General features: G+C 49.9%; 1 protein-coding gene across 18 annotated transcripts in view; it reads left to right on the top strand.

Annotated features, from left to right (window-relative positions):
* CACNA1C (calcium voltage-gated channel subunit alpha1 C) overlaps positions 1-20,142 on the top strand; it is an 800,874-nt gene that overhangs the window by 613,552 nt on the left and 167,180 nt on the right. For all 18 annotated transcript variants that reach the window (XM_017863189.1, XM_017863204.1, XM_017863129.1 and 15 more), the window contains 6 exons: positions 8,257-8,464; positions 9,472-9,592; positions 11,131-11,245; positions 12,000-12,120; positions 12,454-12,523; positions 19,781-19,913. In XM_017863189.1, coding sequence (XP_017718678.1) covers positions 8,257-8,464; positions 9,472-9,592; positions 11,131-11,245; positions 12,000-12,120; positions 12,454-12,523; positions 19,781-19,913 — 768 coding nt within the window. The remainder of the gene's footprint in view (positions 1-8,256; positions 8,465-9,471; positions 9,593-11,130; positions 11,246-11,999; positions 12,121-12,453; positions 12,524-19,780; positions 19,914-20,142) is intronic.

Raw genomic sequence — 20,142 nt, 5'->3', positions numbered from 1 at the left:
TCCTCCTCCTCCTTCTCCTCCTCCTCCTCCTTCTTATTCCTTTTCTTCTTCTTCTTTTCCCTCTTCTTTTGTCAAGGCAGGATCTCACATCTCACTCTGTCACCTAGGCTGGAGTGTGGTAGCATAATCATAGCTCACTGTAGCCTCAAACTCCTGGGCTCAAGTGATACTACCCCCTTGCCTCAGCCTCCCAAGTAACTTGGCACTATAAGTGCCATGTCTGGCTATATTTTTATTTTTTGTACAGATGGGGTCTCACTATATTGCCCAGGCTAGTCTGAAACTCCTGGTCTTGAGAGATCCTCCCACTTGACTGACCACCTTGCCCAGCCAAAAAACTTGATTCTTACATCTCCACTGTCTTCTCCATACTGTGTTCTCTAATTCTGTCAAGATGGTACTTTTGATAGTTTTTGACTGAGAAAACACATCAAGGTAAGAGCTACTATGAATTCAGTAAAGCTTTTAAATTTAAATTCCTATACATCTGTGTATGTTTGAAAAGTGGTAATGTCAATGCAAGACAGGCTGTTTATTCAGAGTAGTATAATGCTTGGTGTACACATGGATTCATGGCTCCCTTTCTAGAATTCTAGAATTCCAAGCTGCTCTTCCCTCACCCAGGGCCCGTTGCCCAAGAGTCAGGAACAGGGATCTCAATCAATGGTTCTCCACCCTGAGGTCATGACACACTGGTACATCCAGAGCAGCTGGACAGTGTATAGTAAGTAATTTATTACTGAGAGCTGAAATTCCAAAGTTTGTGAATAGTTTCTTTAAAAAATAAAACAAATTAATATTGTCCTTGTAACATAATAGCATCACTCTGTCACTTGCATTACAAAATACTTCAATGAATGGGTGGACTTACAACTCATCCATGATGCCTGAAGGGAGCAGATGTCTTTGATGTATCATTATGAGGAAAATGAATTCTTGACATATATTTTTTGTGTTTTGTCAAAATCTGAGATCACTTTAAGGAGTACGCTACACGTATGCATATCATTCATCTTATTGTTTCAAGACAAAAAAAAAAAAGGCCAGGAAGACTATACTAGACTATAAGAAAATTACTTAATGGAAAAGATTGAGGAAGATAAGATTCCTGCCCATTGAGAACAGTGGGCCATACACATGGCCAGAATCTTTGTCCTCTTTGAGTAAATGCCCCAGTACGGTGGGCCTTCCAGCCTCATGATGGATTGGGTTCTTCCACCTGTGGCTCTCAGTGCCGCCCAGATTCAATATCCAGTTTGTCTACTCTTTGTCAGCCCAGTCTGACATATTCTGAGGGGTGGGAGAAGGGCTTCAGACAGATTCAATCCGGACGTGATACCAGCTTACTAATCGCATCTCATTTTTGACACACTTGGTTTTCAAGTGCAGTGAGGCCCCTCTAGCACTTGCTGTTTTCCCTCGCACACCTTCAATCCCTCTTTGTTTCTCCTGCTGCTCCTCCCCTGAAGCTCCCTTCCCAGGCCTTGCAATGGGAGCTGGGGCTGATTCAGCACAGACAGATTGGCTCCTGAATCTTGGCCACATACGGGCCCCACGGAGCTCCAGGTGAGAGCCTTTAGCACATCCCCCAGGCTCGAAATGTCTTCATGTCCCCACCAGTGTCTGGCCTTCAGCAGGAGATCCAGCCCCATACCTTCCCAGCTCTCCCATCACCTTCTAGCCCCCACTCTTCTGAGGCCCCCTGGAGCCTCTGAGCTTATTGAGGGCCATTATTAAGGAGGTCTGTTTGGCAGATGCCCAGTTCCCTGGCAGGGGTCTATGGCAAAGGCAGCTCAGACTCCAGAGCCTGCAGTGTGGCTGTCGACACAATGGGTGGTTCTCCTCTGGAATGGGAATGGACTGGTGTCACCTACTAGGAGAAAGATTAAGAAGATGCAGGTGAGGATGACTCCCTAGCCCTGACACAACTGTGGTTGGAGGGGCCAACTAGATGACACTGGGTGACTAGAGCCCTGTGGCCCAGAAGCTCAGAGAAGCACGCTGCTAAGGCCATCCCCAGGTCCAGGCCAGACCACCTTGCCCTCTTGACCAGATTACACTCCCCATGCAGGTTCCGTTCTCAATGTGACCAAGACATCTGCTGCAAACAGGGAAGACAAGATCTTTGAAATCGTTAACCAAGTCAGCCCTTGCCTCAAAAGTGAAACCACAAAATGATCTTCCCAGCCTGCTAGAAGGGACGGGAGCTGGGACAGGTACCAGTAGAAACTGAGCCGGTAGATGAGGCCCAGGCTGTCCCAGATCAAAATACTCTAGAATTCTGCTTGACTCCTCCAGGCCCAGCCCAGCATATACAGTTCCACCTCTGGGCATACTAATCCCTCCCAGCTCTATTGTGTCTTAAGGGGCCAGGGCTCAACTTGACGGAAGCTCTGCTCTGAGGACACCCACTCCTGTGCTCACTCGCTGGATGGATTCTACCTGCTTCCCCAGGTGGCCTCAGTTGACTCTCACTCCTCCTCACTCCATGGCCTCCCGTGAAGCCCCAGCCACACAGTTTCACCACAGGAGATTGCTTTATAAATGCTCTTTTAACAATACATCACTTGCCACCGAAACTAAGAATTTTTTTTAGCCTTCAGGATGAGAGCATTTTGGGCAGGTATCAGACTCAGTTATGACCTTCTCTGGAACATAGAGAGAATAGGGTGGAACATTTGCAGAGCATCCGAAAGTGGTGGCTACTGTTATTTTGAAGATCTCTTATTTATGGCAAGCTCCATGCTCTGCTCTGTACCTAGAATAAAGGTAAAGGACCTGGCCCTGAGCTCTTTGAAGCAAAAGGTTCACAAGATGAAAGTTCCAGTTCAAGGAAGGCTCAGGTCTCTTTATATTATGGAAGAGGAGGAAGAATTCCACAGAGCCCCAAACCCAGAGACAGACCTAGAGAAGGGGAAACAAATGGAGATAAAAGGGTTTCTGAACAGATGGTGGTAACTTAAATCAGGAGAGGCAGAGGGAAGAGGTAGCAGAAGTGACATGGCGGTCAGCAAGTGAGAGGGCTTAAAGGGAGGCTGGGAGTAGGAAGGTAGAGGGAAGGAGAGAATTTAGGTGGCAGAGAACTTGACGTGATGAAAAGCCCTCAGATGTGCCATACTTTAAGGATAAAACAGTGAGCCGAGCGGGTCAGATGGGGGATGGGGTGAGTGAGGACGCACAGTTTGGAGAGAATGATTCCAGCAGCCAGAGAATGGGAAGGGAAAGTTGATGCCAAGGATGGCGACGCAGGCGGAGTGTCTGGGGGGTGATCTAGAGCCGGACACCTGCACCCAGGTGCTGTAGAGCCCACAGCACTGAATGTGAGCTTGGGCATCTGTGGGCATGTGTGTGCACTACTCTGACGAGACAGTGCTTCATTTTTCCACTTCTCCATGAGGTCTGTGACCAACAGACATGAAGCGCTTTGCTCTGCTCCTGCTTGCTTCTCTCTAAAGCTCTTGCCTTTTTGGCGTGTAAGCGTGTGTATTTCATATTTTTGACCAATGAGGAAAAAAGCTTCAGTTGATTGTGAGTGTGCCATTAACCCCTCTGGTTTGCCACCAGTGAATCTTCCTAAAAAAAGAGGGTGATTCTAGGATAGAAGGCCATCATCCAATCTTCAGGCCATAGCTGTGCGAGCCATCAGACTACATTAAGAGGAGGGAGTGTGAGGACCTGCAGGACCACCAGCTGCTTTATTTAAGTGGTGTTTCACGTCACCCTACCCACCTCAAAGGCTGCCACCTGGACACCTCCAAATCTCACCCATGTCAGTGATAGTGAGCCCCCACCCTCAACGTGCTACCAGCCAAGACCTGCCAGGCTCCAGAATTCAGCCCATCTCCTCTGAACCCTATCAGCATTCTTTGCCACATCGTCATTTCAGCAATTCCTTTGTCTCATCGTGTAGATGAGCACATAACACATCCCCGATAATTTGCACATTAGGAATGGAAGCCTTCTGCTCAGCAGGCTGAGCACCCCTCATGATGCCAGGCCCTGGGCAGCAACCTGCCCTCTTTATCCTGCTGCAAAGGAAAGGAAAGGACAGGTGGCAGGCCTGCCTCGGGCCCAACCCCATCTTTCTCCCTGTTGAATGGGAAGCAACAGTAGGCTGAAGACAAACAGCAGAAACAACCATATCTCTGTCTGTCTGTCTGAGCTGTGTTTTCGCTATGTTACTGGTCCTCAGGACGTGTCTTTCACCCCAAGTGTTTTTCATGTAGACAGTAGGCTGGTGCCAATTCATCTTTTAAACAGAGACTGACCTACGCCCTCAAAACTGGGACCAGTGAATTTGAGAAAGTGAGTTCTTCCCCAGAGGTGACACACCTTCACAGCGATCTGGAACTCCTACCCCAAGGGTTGCTCAAGACACAGAAACTCTGTTTTCTGTAGGACACATTGATGCCTATTAGTCTGATGCATGGTCTGGCAATGGAACAGTCAGGAATCTCAGAAAATCCCTCCCCACGGGTGTAAGGAAGCTATGGGAATAGGAAGGCTATGCGAGCAGGGGCAGGCAGCCACTTCTCACTGGCAAAGTGTGTTCAACTTAAGTGCACACGCACACAAACGCACATGCACAGAAGCACCCATGCAACTCCGTGGCCTCTTGCCTTTCCCTCCAGGAAGTACCAATGTGTCATACGAACAGTAAGCTTCATTCATTCACTGAACAAAATGTTTACTCATCACCTACTTTGGGCCAGGCACTGTTCTAAGCTCTAAGGGTATAAATATAACAGATGGGTTCCCTCTCCCATGGCCTCACATTCTGGCGAGGGCAAAAAGACAATAAGCAAAGAAGTAATTATTCTTTGAGAGTGATGAGGGATAGAGCGGTGGCCAGGGGAGATGTGAGGTCTGAAGGAGCTGAAGGGGTGAGCCCCACTGACGTCTGCTGAAGAACCTGCAGACAGACAGCAGCACGGCCTTGGCCTTGGCCAGGGAGGTGCGTGTGTGGGAGCTGGAGAAAGAGTGAGGGAGCCTGAGGGACGGGAGTGCAGCTGGCTGGTCACTGAGGCTCTGGGGCCAGAATCTCCCAGGCCTTTGGGAGGACTCTGGCTTTGACCCAGAGGAGAAGGAGAGGTGGTTGAAGCAAGACTGAGGCTTTGTGGGCCTCACCTCATAGCAACACCTGCTGCTGCTGCAGCTTAGAGAGCAGCTGCCCGGAGCGGAGGTCCAGGCAGTGAGGATGAGGAGGCAGTGGGAAGTGGCCAAAGTCAGGACTCATTTTGAAGATGGTGCAGAAGGATTTGCTGATGCAGAGTGTGAGAGAGTCAGGAAGATGACTCCAAGGACTTTGCTTTGAGCCAAAAGCTATGGTTCTCGTTTCCTGGAGATGGGGGAGGTGATGGGTGGGAAGCAGGAGCTCTGTCAGAGCACGAACCCCGGTGTTGTATAGCTCAGACTTTCCCAGACACCCCAGGGGTTGAGGGAGGCAGGGGCAGCAGGGAGAGTGGGCGGAGGGTGCTCCTCCAGACACAGCTCTGTGTCCATACGCGCGTCCTTGCCTTTGGCCGTCGCTCTGGGAGATCCCTGCCAGTTTCCATGCTCCATCTCCGCCTTCCCAGGAGCGTTCTTCCCTCTTAGAGACTGGATCTGTTCCTGGCCCACAGCCGCCTCCTCCCTGGAGCCCCAGGCATTCCAAGGGGCTCCCAGGTCAGGAGGGCCCCGCCCCGCACCTCACCATCCCTCTCTGCCCTTCTTCTGGGGCCTGCCCCAGACTTTCTTACTGATGGCACCTGGCCCTCTCCCTCCGCAGCCATGACCTGTTTGTCAGGCTCCCGTTGGTCCCCATGGCTGTCAGACATACCTGAGTCTCAGGTATAATCCCAGTTGGAGTTATTTCCCACATGCCTCTTTACCTCATGAAAATGAAGGCTTCAACCTTCCATGGCCATTAAGGGTTTTCCAGAATCTTCCATGACGGTTGAGCACACCAGGGATCTCTAGAGGATTTGTGACTTCAGCACACATGCAGACACTCTTCCCTCGGATACAGCTGGAAATTATTGTTATAAATATGCTTAAAGTTGCTGGTTCCCAACTCCCAGGGTATTGGCACGTGTTGAACTGGCTGCGTGAGGATTACCCCAGCCCCAGAGTCAGAGCTTAGAGTTTCACAGTGCAAGGGAGGGACCTGGGAATCAGGATTTAGGAAATGCTAACACACCCCACTGGTATTTTTGTTGTTGTTGTTGTTCTATTATTACTAATTAATTAATTTTTTAGGACAGGGTCTCACTCTGTCACCCAGGATGAAGGGCAGTGGTGCAATCATAGCTCACTGCAGCCTCGAACTCCTGGGCTCAAGCGATCCTTCCATCTCAGTCTCCCCAGTAGGCGGAGATGCACTACTCACATGCACCACCACACCCAGCTAATTTTTTTAATTTGTTAAAGATGAGGTCTCACAGTGCTGCCCAAGCTGGTCTCGAACTCCTGGCCTCAAGCAGTCCTCCTGCCTTGACCTCCTAAATTGACAGTCCTCCCAAAGGGGGTTACAGGCATGAGCCACCGCCGTGCCCAGCCATCTCTACTGGTGTTGATCACCAGGCAGGCTTGGGAAAACTGCTTTAGCTGTAAGAGGGGAGGGTGTTCTACCCCTAGAGAGGTTCTCTTACTTTTTTCTTTAAGCAGATCACTACAGCCTCTAGCCTGCAGGGGCTCCAGGCAGTCCATCACACATAGTGGGTTGTACGGAATTTATTTAAGGACAGAGATGGGGAAGATGGAGGGGGAAAAACCCTGCGATCTTCTGCCGTCTGAAATTTAGAGCCTATTTTGGTGAGACAAGACTGTATAGAACAGATACAAATAAACATATATTAATATTCTGCAACAGAGGGGGTGTGGCTGGCAGGCAAAATAGAAGTGAGGAAAAGCTGGATTTGTGGAGGCCAAAGGTGCCCTCGAGGCTGCAGGTTGGTGAAAAGTTCATGTTGCCATCCAAACTATGACCCCTCTGCTTCTGTCCCTTGGTATGGAACCATTCTCTGCAGAGATGAGCCCAGGCTGTGGCTGCAGTGGGAGTGGCTTGCATGTCACTCACAGAAGCAGCAAAAGCAATCCACTGTCTGGATTGGTGATGAGCTGGGAATCTCTCAAGGTAGTGACCTAGGAAGCAGGTGGGCCAGAGGGGGCCAGAGGGAAATGAGATTGTCCTGTTCTTGCCCTTGCTCCCTTCGGGGCCGTGTCCTTTTGCTACGGTGCACTTCCTGATCCTGAGCGGACCCTCACCCAGGCGCCCACCCAGCATCCGGCAGTCATTAGTAGGTTCCCCTTCCCACTTTTTCATGAGAAAGGGATTTTCCCAGGATCTCTGTATTTATAGTGGAGAGAGGCCCCAGGACGGTAAGGAGTGGAGACTTCCTCCCCAGGGATCCCACTGAAAGCCCATGTCCACTCAGGACCGAGCTTCTGCCCACTCAGAGGACTCGTGCTTTGAGCTGCCCCGGTGGGTGTGACAGGTTTGCTACAATCTAGGATTTCCCAAACTCACCTGCTGATCAGAATCCTGTAAGATGCTTCTTAAAAACAAAGATATCTGGTCCCCAAGCTACAGCTAATGAATCAGAATCTCAAGAGCTAAGGCCCTTGAAAAAACAATTCTTAGGACGCGGTCAACTTGGGAAACTTCACCGAGCCATGAACTCTCTCTTACCCTTGGGTGACCTAATTCCTGCCTCTGCTAGAAAGCTGCTGCCTAGGCTGAGCTCAGACAGGCATTCATGGGGAAAAAATAAAATAAAATAAAAAAATAAAGCTTTTTTTCTGTTTAGAGACCAACAGCGACAACAATAATTACCAACCTTTATCAACTGTGTGCCAAGCACTCTCCAGGGGGCTCTTTGGGGAAAGGTGGATCGTGTCACACAATTCTGCCAATAGCCTAATGAAGCAAGGGCTACAGCTGTCTCCATTTTTTCAGATGGGGATGCAGAAGGCAGGGAAGTGAAATGTCTTGTCCAGAGACGCATGCAGCAGGTAGCCGGCAGAGCTAGGTCAAGGGCTTCTGACCACTGCCCCCCTCTCTTCCCCAACAGATTAGTCATCCTGGTACCTCGAATTAACTCCCTCCACGGTGGCAACTCACACCACCACCAACACCCCTCCCCCCAGACAGGGAAAAAAAAAAGAGCATAGAGTGGCAGCTCCTCTGAGAACCTGCAGTGGGCAGTTGTGAGAATGAGGCACAATGGGGAGGACAGCAAGGGGCAGGGTGCTGACCTCCCTCTTGTTGGCCCTCAGGTACTGGAACTCCTTGAGCAACCTGGTGGCATCCTTGCTGAACTCTGTGCGCTCCATCGCCTCCCTGCTCCTTCTCCTCTTCCTCTTCATCATCATCTTCTCCCTCCTGGGGATGCAGCTCTTTGGAGGAAAGTTCAACTTTGATGAGATGCAGACCCGGAGGAGCACATTTGATAACTTCCCCCAGTCCCTCCTCACTGTGTTTCAGGTACGAACTCTTCTCTGCTGGGACTCGGACTCGGGGTGGTGGGGGGAGTGTGGAAAGCTGCACCCTTTCACCAGGCAGCCACAGCCAGCCTAGATCAGCCCGGGAGAGCCCATGCCTGGGAGAGTCTTGAGTTTTTTCTGTAGTTTCCCCTGTCCCCATCTGCCGTGGAATTCCACTAGTGGGTGGACCATTAGGGGAAACAATCTAAGTGGTTTAAAAATGCCTTCTCAGGAGAATCTCTTGAACCCAGGAGGCGGAGGTTGCAGTGAGCTGAGATCCCGCCACCACTGCACGCTCTAGCCTAGGTGACAGAGCAAGACTGTCTCAAAAAAAAAAAAGAGAGAAAAAAAAGAAAGCCTTCTTATCCATGGAATCCTTTACTCAAATTCTCCATGAAAGCCCAAAACATAAACAAAGAAAAGCAGACTGCTCTTATTGGGGGGGAGAGGGTGACGAAACCCTGGCTTTCCTACCCACCATGCTTGTCCCTGGAAAAAAATATTACTGGCCCCATCAAATTTGTGATTTCATAGATATTTTGGCTTAGGGCAAACTCAGAGTGGCATCTATTTAACTTTAAAAGTAGATTGAGGTAAAAATGAATCACATGTAGATGCTATGAAAATCTTAAAGTGAGGAATGTTTGGGGAAAGCTGGTGTAGCATGTGGCTGTCTCAGCAAACACAATACTGCAAAAGGGCCCTGATGCCTTACCCCCAGGAATAGCTGATGGTCAGCTCAAGCATGTGTGGAGAAAGTCAGAGATCTTTGGGCCAAAAAGTCCTAGTCACCCTTCAAATACCATTATGCCAGTGGCCAGGCCTTTTGTCTAAGGACAGTTCAATAGCTCAGAGCCCCTGGGGAGGAGGACTGGGGGCCAGGAGGAGGGAAAGGAGTGAAAGGAAATTTTGGACAATTCTGTTGACGTAGTGGGGCAGGGCAGGGTGGTTTTGGGTTTGCTGTTGGTCTAACGCTGTGTCCCTTATTGGTGGGAATGTGTCATTCAGATCCTGACCGGGGAGGACTGGAATTCGGTGATGTATGATGGGATCATGGCTTATGGCGGCCCCTCTTTTCCAGGGATGTTAGTCTGTATTTACTTCATCATCCTCTTCATCTGTGGAAACTGTATCCTTTGCTGCTGCCCCCCACCCCTGCGGCCCCCAGCCCCCAGCCTGCAGCCCAGTGCCAAACGGGCACACCCCACAGGTCCGGGCGGTCCTGCTCGGGTTCACACCACCCAGCCTAGAACGCCGTGGCGGCGGAGGTGGGTCTGGGTGGAAACCTGCAGCTTTGGCATAGGTGAGGTTCACCTTCCCGAACCCTCCGGGGCGGCAGCGGCGCCGCGCTCCGGGCGTGCGCTCGGCGTCATGTAGGTGAGCGGCGCCCCCTGGCGTTGCGGCGTGCAGTGCGCAGCCACCCACACAGGCCGCGGTAGGGACAGCGGGCCGGCTGCCCTGGGGCCGCCGCGTCCGCTCGGGGGCGGGACGCTCCGTGAGGGAGGGTGAGCCGTTGTCCTTCAAGTGACCTTCAGCTCTCCTCCTGCTTTTTGCTCAGCACCTCTCCCTCTGATGCTGCTCTCCAGGACTGGAGTCGCAGGCAGAGCTGCACAGACTTCACACAGCCCTAAAAGCTCCTTCCTGATCCTGGCTCGGGCGGGTTTCCAGGGTGGCAAACCACAGGTGCTGCTTCTCTTCCCCAGCTCACAACCCTGAGAGAGTCACGTCCAGAGTCAGGGGTAACATGGGAACAGCACTGGGCCAAGTCCCAGTTAAGGCAGTGCAGAAAACACAGTCATGGAAGCCTGCAGACAAGGTTGCCTCTTTTCCCAGCTGGGCGGTCCTCTACCTCAGTGTCTGTAAAATGTGGCAATGGAATCATAGAACCTACTACATAAAGGGTCATTGGGAGTTTTAATGGGATCATGCATGCCAAGCCCCTACCACATTCAGACACCTCCCTGGACAAGCCCCTCTTCCCCTGCCTGGGTTGCAGCTTCCCTGTGTGTGAAATGATATGAATGTCTGGGTGCCTGGGGCTGGGGGTCAGACTTCACAAACTGACAGCCCCCTTCCAGCTATGCTTTCTTTGATTCTGCACTTTTCTGACCCACAGCGTTTCTGTTGGTGGAGTGGGGTGGGGAGAAAGGGCAAAGAACTGTCTCCACTGGGAACTCCCAAGCCTTGGCTGGCTCCAGCTGGACCCTCCAAGGGTCTTCGTGTGTGCAGGCTCACATTAAGAGTTGGCAGAGATGCCAAGCCACCCCCTCAGTGCCTCGTTATAATAAACCGCTCTTAAGAGCATTCTGCATCCTGCTGGAGACAATGCTGTTTATAATGTCAATTACAGCCAGTCATCTCAGTGGGGAAACCAATCATGAAACCCAGCAATTAAAGTGCAAGGCAGGGCTTGCTGCCTCACTCCCGCCCGCTCCAGTGTGCAGGCTAGCCTGTTCTCATCCCTCTAGATAGCTCCAGGTAGCTAGGAGGGTGATGGGGAGGAAGGGGAGGGGAGTAACACTGTTGGGGTCTGACTCCCTCAAAGTGATTCACCGTCAAGCTGTCTCTGCTGAGGAGCTCTGCCTTGTACGTCCTACACCCCCCTGCCCCCTGTGCCACCAAAACCCCAAGCCAAGGGTCATTTTCTTTAAGAATGGACACAAACAGATATCCTACTGAATGTGTTCTTGGCCATTGCTGTGGACAACCTGGCTGACGCTGAGAGCCTCACATCTGCCCAAAAGGAGGAGGAAGAGGAGAAGGAGAGAAAGAAGCTGGCCAGGTAACCCTCTAAGCTTGCCCAGGCCCGGGGCTCCAGGACCCCCATTCTGGACTGTCATCCCACTGGTGGCAGAGAGAGGCTTGACTGCCAGTCTGTGTTGGCTGTCCCTCCTAGGAGGACTCTGGGTTTGCGGCTTCCTAAGTTGGGCCTTTCTCCTAATTCCTGAGCATCACTCTAGTAGGGACCATGGTGAATTATAATAGTCTCTACAATGGTGTCATATTCTCCACCTGTTGGGATTATCTTTTGAGAAGCTGTGATAGGTGGCGGGAGTGTAGGGTGGGGAGAGAGAAAGGCAGCCACTCAGTTGGGAAACCCAACTCCAGCTTACGGAGGGAGTCCTCCTCACTACTTTATAATTCATCTCCAGTGTTAGGAAGGCAAGACGGGGCCCTATAGTTGTATCCTATCATTGTCTAGACGGGACAGTTCCAGGCCACACAGCTGTCAGGCACTGAGCAGAGCTCCTCCAGGAGCCAATCCTAGAGGAGATCCACCATCCTTTTCTGCTTTGGCGACCCAGGCATCTCTGGAGCTGCAAGAGGCCAATTGCGTGTCAGGCAGAGCAAGTGTGGTTCAGCCCCATAGCGCTTGTGACTGATCTGCACACGAGAAGTGCCCTGGAGAAAGGAAGATGGATTCAGACCCAGGGAGCCCCCACTGGCCCCAAAAGGCCACAGGGCAGTTCCCTCCTACACTGTTCCCTATCACTCCAGTAAACAGCCATTTATTTTTTCTGCTGCTGACTGGCCAGGACTGCCAGCCCAGAGAAGAAACAAGAGATGGTAGAGAAGCCGGCAGTGGAGGAATCCAAGGAGGAGAAGATTGAGCTGAAATCCATCACGGCTGACGGAGAGTCTCCACCCACTACCAAGGTGAGGAGCTGTCTCCTTCCTGGAGCTGTGAGGCTGGTGCTGGGGAGGGAGGGCCACAGCCTTCCCCAGCCAGATCCCGTGGAGAAGAGGAGAGAAAGACACCCAGTGGAAAGAAAGCCAGTGGGGATGAACAGGAGAGCTGGGAGGAGAAAGAGAAGGCAGATTGGCTGGATCCCAGCCATCTGCTGATGTCTTGAAGGGGATATGCAGTGACAAGGACCTATTTTCGAGCTAAGTCACTGACTAAAATGCAATTTCAAGGCTGCTGCAAGCCTCTTAACTTGTGGACATATCTAACTGAATTCTTCCTCCTTCTCCCCTGTGACTGTCTAGATCAACATGGATGACCTCCAGCCCAATGAAAATGAGGATAAGAGCCCCTACCCCAACCCAGAAACTACAGGTACCAGTCCCACTGCCTAACCTGGGATTGGGAGATTGGGGGCAGAGATCTAAATTCTAAAGCCACGTGGGAGTGGCCGTGTATTAGGGACCATGGTTCCAGTGTCCCTGCATAAGTACCTTGCACTGCTGAGTGTCTTCCGTCTCTATATTTAAGCATCATCAGTCAGCATCTGGGAGACAGCTTTGTTTCTGGTTTCCTCATAATACGATCACATTTGAGCAGTGCTTTTGTGTCCTTTCCAAGCTGGATTCTGTGTACATTTAAATTTTTGTTACATTACATGTTGTAAAATCATGATTAATTTATATAATGTATTAGTGTGGCATATGTTGCAACATTATGCTCACTTAATATTAATAGTAAATCCCAAATCTGCCTTGCCCCTACTCAGGAGGCAGTGCCGAGTACAGGCACAGCTGCCACCACAGATGTCCCACTTGTTGCTTTAGAAAATGATTTCAGGTCTCATTATAAAAGGCGCTCTTACTGACTCCATCTTCTTGTGCTTCTATCTGATACATAAATTGGCAGGCAGTCTGCTTCTCCAGGGCTTTAATGTCAGAGGTCAGTGGTCTTCCCTCCAGGCTTCACTTCCCAGCTTCCTGAAATCCCATGCCCTGTACAAGGCCTTGGCTTACCTTCCTCTGACCTAGAATTGCAGATATCATCGCCAGTTTCAAGCTTGAAGTCAATAACGTGTATCAAGGGACTGTTGATTCTACTGACATTTCCTTGTTCCTGTAGGTTAGGCTGTATTTGGGTTGTTCACCAAGTTAGGTGGCTGAGAACCTCCTACATTTATGAGCAAAGCTCGGTTTCCCTTTTTGCTTTCCCTCCACTGGTTCTCTGCTTAGAACACTCACAGGCATCTTCTGTTATCCTTGGGAACCAGACTCTGTGGTCACACCATCCTCACTCCCCTCCTCCTGCAAGGAAATAGGATGTGGTTTCCTAGAGCTTGGATAGAAAGAACAGGAAGGGTGTTTTCATGTGCAGGGCATTAAGCCTTTGAAGTTCTTAAAAACCGTTCTAGGGTGAAACTGTTAGGGAATTTCAACGACGTACTAGAATTATTGAACAAATGCAATGGGAGGATCTTGTCTTGATCCTGAAGCAACAAATACACTTTAAAATGACATTTTAGAGGTAATTGGGGGAAATTGAATATGGACTTGGAACTAAATGATTTAAAGTAGTTTTGTTAATCTTGTTGGTATAATATTTTGTAGTTCTGTTTTTAAACTGCTGCCGTGTTTATAGCCAGAGTTGAAAATGTTTACGAGTTGCTTTGCTTTTAAAATATTCCAACAACAAAAAAATGGGACAGAGAAGATAAATGGAACAAGATCAGCAAAATGTCCAAAGTTGTTGAAGCTGGTTATATATATGAGGTTTGGTATGCAAGATTCTACTCTTGTGTAAATCTTTAAGGTTTAAAATGAAAGACAGTAATAAAACAAATTCCTTAGGGCCCTAGGAAGAGCCCTCCCATGGGGCCAGCCTCCAGGACGGGCCTCCCTGCACACACCACAAGGCAGATCTGGTATGAGGGTCTTTTCCCACAGGCACCCAGCTGCAGCCAGGCCTGTACGGCAGATAACACCTCTTGCATCTTCAACAAAAATCTCAAATTATTCTAAATACTGTACTCTTGGCTTGTCTCTTCTTTGTTGCTCTAATGAAATCAAAGAGAAGAATGTTAAAAAAAAAAAAAAAAACTAATAAGGATTTTGTCACCACGTCCGCCGTCCTAGAAATGCCTCTAACATAGCTACCCGGTGGCTCTGAGGACCGGGGGATGCTTACGCTTTCCAGCTGAAAAGCTCTTCCTCCCCTCCGCTGAGGCCTCAGGATTCTTGAGATTTTTGAGCGTGTGTCCCGCTCCCTGTCATTTCTGTTGGTTACATGTGTCTCTTTACTTTTGTGTTGAAACCTCTGGTCCATACCCTGACTGCCCCGCCACACACACCAGCCACCACTCCGGCCTTTGAAGCCAGCCCCAAGCATGCCCGTTTGTACACTATCCGCGGTCTCCAGGTCCTCATCCAGGAGGTCCAAAGGGCAGTATGCTCTTAAAGCTGGTGGCCCTACACATCGCCCTGCCCCTAAAGGCTAAGTCAGCCTGTCCTTCCCAGCTCCTCCCGCCTTCCCACTTCCTCCCTTCCCTGCCTGCCCAGTCAGCTCCTGGATCCTTTAGTACCAGGTGCAGCAGAAGTTCCCAGAGACTCCTCCGAAGATCATGTGGCCTGTTGTCTCCGTTCTGGTCAATCTCTGGTTCCCTCCTGCTTTTCTTCTCCCGAACCATGAATGGCGAAGAGCCTAATCTGCCATTGTGCTCCCAACCGCTGCCCCTTCTAGGCCGCTGGCCCCTGCCATGCCTGGTTCGTGCAGGTACCCCTTAGCAGGCAGCGCTGGTGAGCGTTCCTCCTGCTCTGCCTTCAGCCGGGCCACTAGGGAGAAAGGGCCAGTGCCAGGGAGCACACTGCCATGCTCTTCTGCTGCCTCCCCGTCTCTCTCTTGCCCTGTCTCCTAGGCTCGTCCCCTGCCCTCTCCCTCCCTTCTGGGCTGTCCAGATTGCACCCAAAGCGATATATCAGAGTGCCCAAGTGGGAGCTGGACTCCAGAGTGCACTCTGCTGGCTGCAGCTTCAGTTGCCCTCACATGACCATGAATACTCAGAGGAGGGGCCTGTTTCTAATTCAACAAGGGGCCATCGAGGCCAGCCATAGCCCTAGAATCCTCCCTCTCTGTTTCATCTGAAAAGCTCGCCAGCCGGTTTCAGCCTCCCAGATCGGTATACCCTAATTATAGAGAAAAACCCTAACTCACTGGAAAAAAAATCATTGTGCCCAGATGAGTGGAAGCTAATTCTACTTTTGTTTAATTTATTAATTTATTTGAGTGAACGTGTAGATGTTTGCAAGAGCCACTAAGGACTTAAAGTTAACAGGTACACATTTGAAAAAGGAGTGCCACCAGACACTGAGTAGTCAGCAGCGCCTGTGCTGGGGGAGCCTTTCATTATTGCAAGGGGTTCAAGGTCAAGGAGAGCCATGAGGTCGTGGAGTCTGGGGGCTTCATGCAGAAGGGTGGTCTTGACTGAGCTTTGAATCGGGGTGTTGGAGAGGCTGAAGGAGTTTTTTAGCATCGTACAATCATCAGAGATGCTGAGAGTTGGGAGGAACCTTGTAGGTATTCATTAACTATTCATGAAGCACTTACTTGTGTGCCAGGCCCTGTGCTAGGTACCAGGGACATGGGGGTCCCTGTGGTGGGCAAACAGGGAAGACCCCCAGCCTCCTGGAGCTGACATATCAGTGGGGAGACAGGCAGCAGGCAAACCAACCAAAAAGGTGACATCACATGATGTGAAGATAGTAAAATCAAGGATTGTGTTAGGGGATACTCAGGGGTCAGGCTGCTTTGACTGTGTGGTCAGCAAAGGCTTCTCTGAGGACACAGCATTTGACTGGAGCCTGAATGATTCAAAGGAACTAGACACGGAATCAGAGCAAAGAGCTCTCTAGGTGGAGAGCCTGAATGCAGAATCTCTTATGGGGGATGCACTGGCTGTGGGGACTCCAAAGAGGGCCAGTGTGCCTGAAGCAGAGAGAACCAAGGGATAGTGCCCTGAGGCAGGAGGCTGGGGCAGGGCAGGAGAGCAGGGCAGAAGGTGCAGGGCCACACGGGAGACTGGGTCTGATCCAGTGCCCTGGAGGGCTGCCAGAACGTCTGAGCAGAAGAGGCCCTGACCTGATGTCTGACACACCCTTTCAGAGATTCCCTCTGGGTGCCGTGTGGATAAAGAGCAGTGGTGGTCGAGAGCAGAACTGGGGCAGGGAGGATACTTGCGCAGTATCCAGGCAGAGAGGATGGCAGCTTGGGCAGAGGATGGTGCTGGAGATGCAGAGAAGTGGTCAGACTTGGGGTACATTTTGCAGGTAGAACTAGCTGGATTCACTCATAGCTTAGATGCTGGAGAGAGACAAAGAGGAACGTAGGGTGACTCTGAGGTTTTGTAATTGAGCCAGTGAAGAGAAGATCCCCAATGCAGAAACTATATCCACCACCTGTGCTCCTTGTGCCCCAAGGCATTGCTCTGGGTGTCTGGCGCTTACCAACCAGGCACTCCCTTCAGCTGGTAGCAGACTCTTGTGCCCTGCTAGAAACTAAGCTCCTTGAGGACAAGAACCATGGCTTTGTGTTCTCAGCCTTGGGCTCAATACTCCGTAGGCACTAGATCTTACAAATGTCTTTACTTTATGTGGCCAAGAGCGAAATCACAGAAGTGAGGATGAGCGCCAAATGGAGAGGGGCAAGGGTTGCCAAGGACCAAGGGTGGAGCTTCGAGTGCTACCCTGGTTTTACTTTGGAATCCTCTGACCTGCCGTCCAAAATGCAGCAGCAACTCCAGAGTGCAGCAGCGCCTCACTTCCCGTGCTTTTTCCAAACCTCCAAGAACAAAAATGAGAAAAGAAAGATCCCTAATGTATTCCACTGGCATTTGGGAGTAGAAGACTAGGTGGTTCAGTTGCCAACACCAAAATGAGCTTTGCCTGACTTTTCCTGATCTGTCAGCCTCCCTCCGTATCCATAATACCTGCTAAGCATCACATGCTGTTGAAGTTGTGTTCCTTTACAAATCAGAGTTTGTCCTTCAGAAATCGTTTCCCCCTAAGCACTGTGCCTGGCCTTCAGCTGCTCTGTGACTAAATGGACCAGCTAACTGGCTTCTCCCCAGGAATGGAGCTCAGCACGGCGCTTCATAAACAGGGAGGGAGCTCGTGCAGATGGAAGAGCCTGCACCATTTTCCATTAGGAACTTTGAATGGCACAGAGCTATAGTAAATATGGGTTGCTGTAAACACAAATGATTAAAATAAGCACAGAATTACCTGTTATCAAATTACCATGAAGAAGAAAGTGTTGGGTCATTTTGAGCAAAACTGAAAAGAATACAAACACCTAGGCAGGAATGTAAAATCCTTCTCAGTTAAATTTCACTTGAAATATCATGATTTAGGCCATTTCTGTTTTACTTATTCAACTTTAATTGGAAGACTTTTCTTTTACATACCAAGGGTAGGGTGTCACAAGAACTCCAACTCTTGGTCTGTAGACAGTTTTTCATCTTGGACCTCTCTTCTGCTGAAAAAATATCAGTTGTCTTGCTGGTCAGCTCTAATTACCCTAGGGAAAGAATCTGATTGATGCCTATATGGTACTGGTCCTCCAAAAAAGCCCTGGGTCCCTAAATGCTGGAATGCTTTTTGCTTGATAAAGAATTGCTTTCTGTGTCAGGCATTTTTTCTTTGCAGTACCTGGCTTTGTTTGAACCAGAAGAGGGAGAACATGCAGAGGCCCGGCTGCGTCCGTGAGACAAGCGTCCCATAACTGTCTTTCTCCAGCCAGACTAGGATCCCCTTCACCTTCGTCTTATACAGAGTCCCCTTCCTTCTGAAGGGTGTGGAAGTTCAATCATCGTCAAGAAATAAGGGCTTCTAGTGCCAGGCATAGCTTTTCTTTCCAGGGTTTTTAGCACACAGAGAGAAAGGACAGACATTTAAAATCAGTCATCGAGGCACTGGAGGCAGAGGTTCTGGTGGGATTCGTGGAAAGATCGTTCCCTGGAGCACGAGTACTGAGGAAAGCTGGATGGAGGATGCTGTCTGGATTGGGGGTCCTTGTGTGCTCTGCAGAGAGGGAGATGAAGAGCAGCTCAAACAGAGAGAGAGAGCATGAGGAAGGGCGGAGCACACAGTGAACTTGTCAGCTCACTAGGGCTGCCATAACCAGTGACCACACGCTGGGCAGCTTAAACAGCAGCATGCATCCTTTTATGGTTCTAGAGGCTGCAAGTCCAAAATCAAGGGGTCTGCAGGGTCAAGCACCTTCTGAAAGGCTCTTGGGAATAATCCTCACTTACCTCTCTTAACTTCTTGTGGTTGCCGGCAGTCCTTGGCTTGTAGATGCATCCCTCCAGTCTCTGCCTCTGTCTTCACATGGCCTTCTTCCCTAAGTGTGTTTTTGTGTCTCTCTGCCTGTCTTTATGAGGAGAACAGTCGTTAGATTTAGGGCCCATCCTAGCCCAGAATAACTTCATCATAACCAATTACATCTGCAAAGGCCATATTTCCAAATAAGGTCACATTGCAAAGTTCTAGGTAGGCATGAATTTGCAGGAAAACTGTTCAATGCACTATAGTGAAGTGTTCAGAAAATAGTTTCATGTGAGTGGACAGTTTGTTAGGGAATAATAGGTGGTAAGGATCTGACTGAGAAAGATGTTGAGCATTAATTTACAGGCTTCGCGTCTGTCCCATAGCGGCTGCTATGTGCCTGGCACCATTCTGAGGTATAGATGTAGTGTTATTATTATTCCACCTTAGATGGAGAAACTGAGGCACAGAGAGACTCAGTAAAATGCCCACAGCTAGAAAAACAGAGCCAGGATTCTGATCCAGGCGACTGGCTGGAGAGTCTGCCCTTCACTCCCATGTTATTACTTTCCCCTTCTGAGCATCTTCAACACATGTGACCAGCACAGGATATGCAGCACTTCCCCCCGTGAGCATTGTGCTTGCAAGCGCAGAAATAAGCTGCCTGACTTTGTTCCACAGTAAATGTGGCCACTGGCTGGGAGAACAAAGGCACTTCTTTCATTGGTGTCAGTGTCTACACCTTTGCACGAAGGGCCTGTTGTGGTCAGTAGTATTGCCCTGTTATCTCGACAGCACATGATGTTGTTGTTGTTGTTGTTTTGTGTTGTTTCAGAAATTGGGAAAGTGTTGGGTTTTAATTCCTGGAACTTCCAAGGGTGGGGTTATTTGCAAGGGATTCCACAAGCCAACGAAGCCATACCCTTTCCCCAACCTGCAGCCTAGATAGATGAGTAACACCTGGCAGTGCCCTGTCCTACCTGGTCGCCTTTTCTCATACCTTACAACTAGGATGACCAACCACCCCCGTTTGCCCAGAACTAGGGGGTTTCCTGGGATGTGGGAATTTTAGTTTTAAAACCAGGACAAGTTGGTCACCCTACTTACAGTCCCCCTTATTGTGCACTGCCAGATACGTCTTCTCCAACAGAGATGAGCTGCAGCAGCACCCACAGGGAGACAGCAGAATGTCTGTCTTGGTTGGTACCCTACATTTTCAGAGCCATAATCATGTCTGCCAGTAGGAAGGTCTCTGAAAGTGGTAAAATAAGTGGGAGTGCTGGAGTTATTTAGAATGGTGCTGTTCTTCTTACAGGAGAAGAGGATGAGGAGGAGCCAGAGATGCCTGTCGGCCCTCGCCCACGACCACTCTCTGAGCTTCACCTTAAGGAAAAGGCAGTGCCCATGCCAGAAGCCAGCGCGTTTTTCATCTTCAGCTCTAACAACAGGTGTGCAGCAATGGTGGGGAAGGTGGGCTCCTGCTCTCTCTAATACCAGCCTGGCAGTTTCCTGTGTTTTACCTGAACCTCTGGATGGAGCCTGAGACTCTCCCAGCTCCCTGTAAATTGTATAAACAGACACTGATTTAGGAAATAGTCCTGGATTTTGAATCAGAAGGCTTGTGTTTATTTTTCTCTCCACTTTTTGGTTTTTTTTTTTTTTTTTTTTTTTTTTTTT

This window comes from Rhinopithecus bieti, unplaced genomic scaffold, assembly GCF_001698545.2.
Source record: "Rhinopithecus bieti isolate Rb0 unplaced genomic scaffold, ASM169854v2 scaffold_2654, whole genome shotgun sequence".
In the NCBI taxonomy this organism is placed as follows: Eukaryota; Metazoa; Chordata; class Mammalia; order Primates; family Cercopithecidae; genus Rhinopithecus; species Rhinopithecus bieti.
This window is presented reverse-complemented; position numbering and strand designations above follow the sequence as displayed.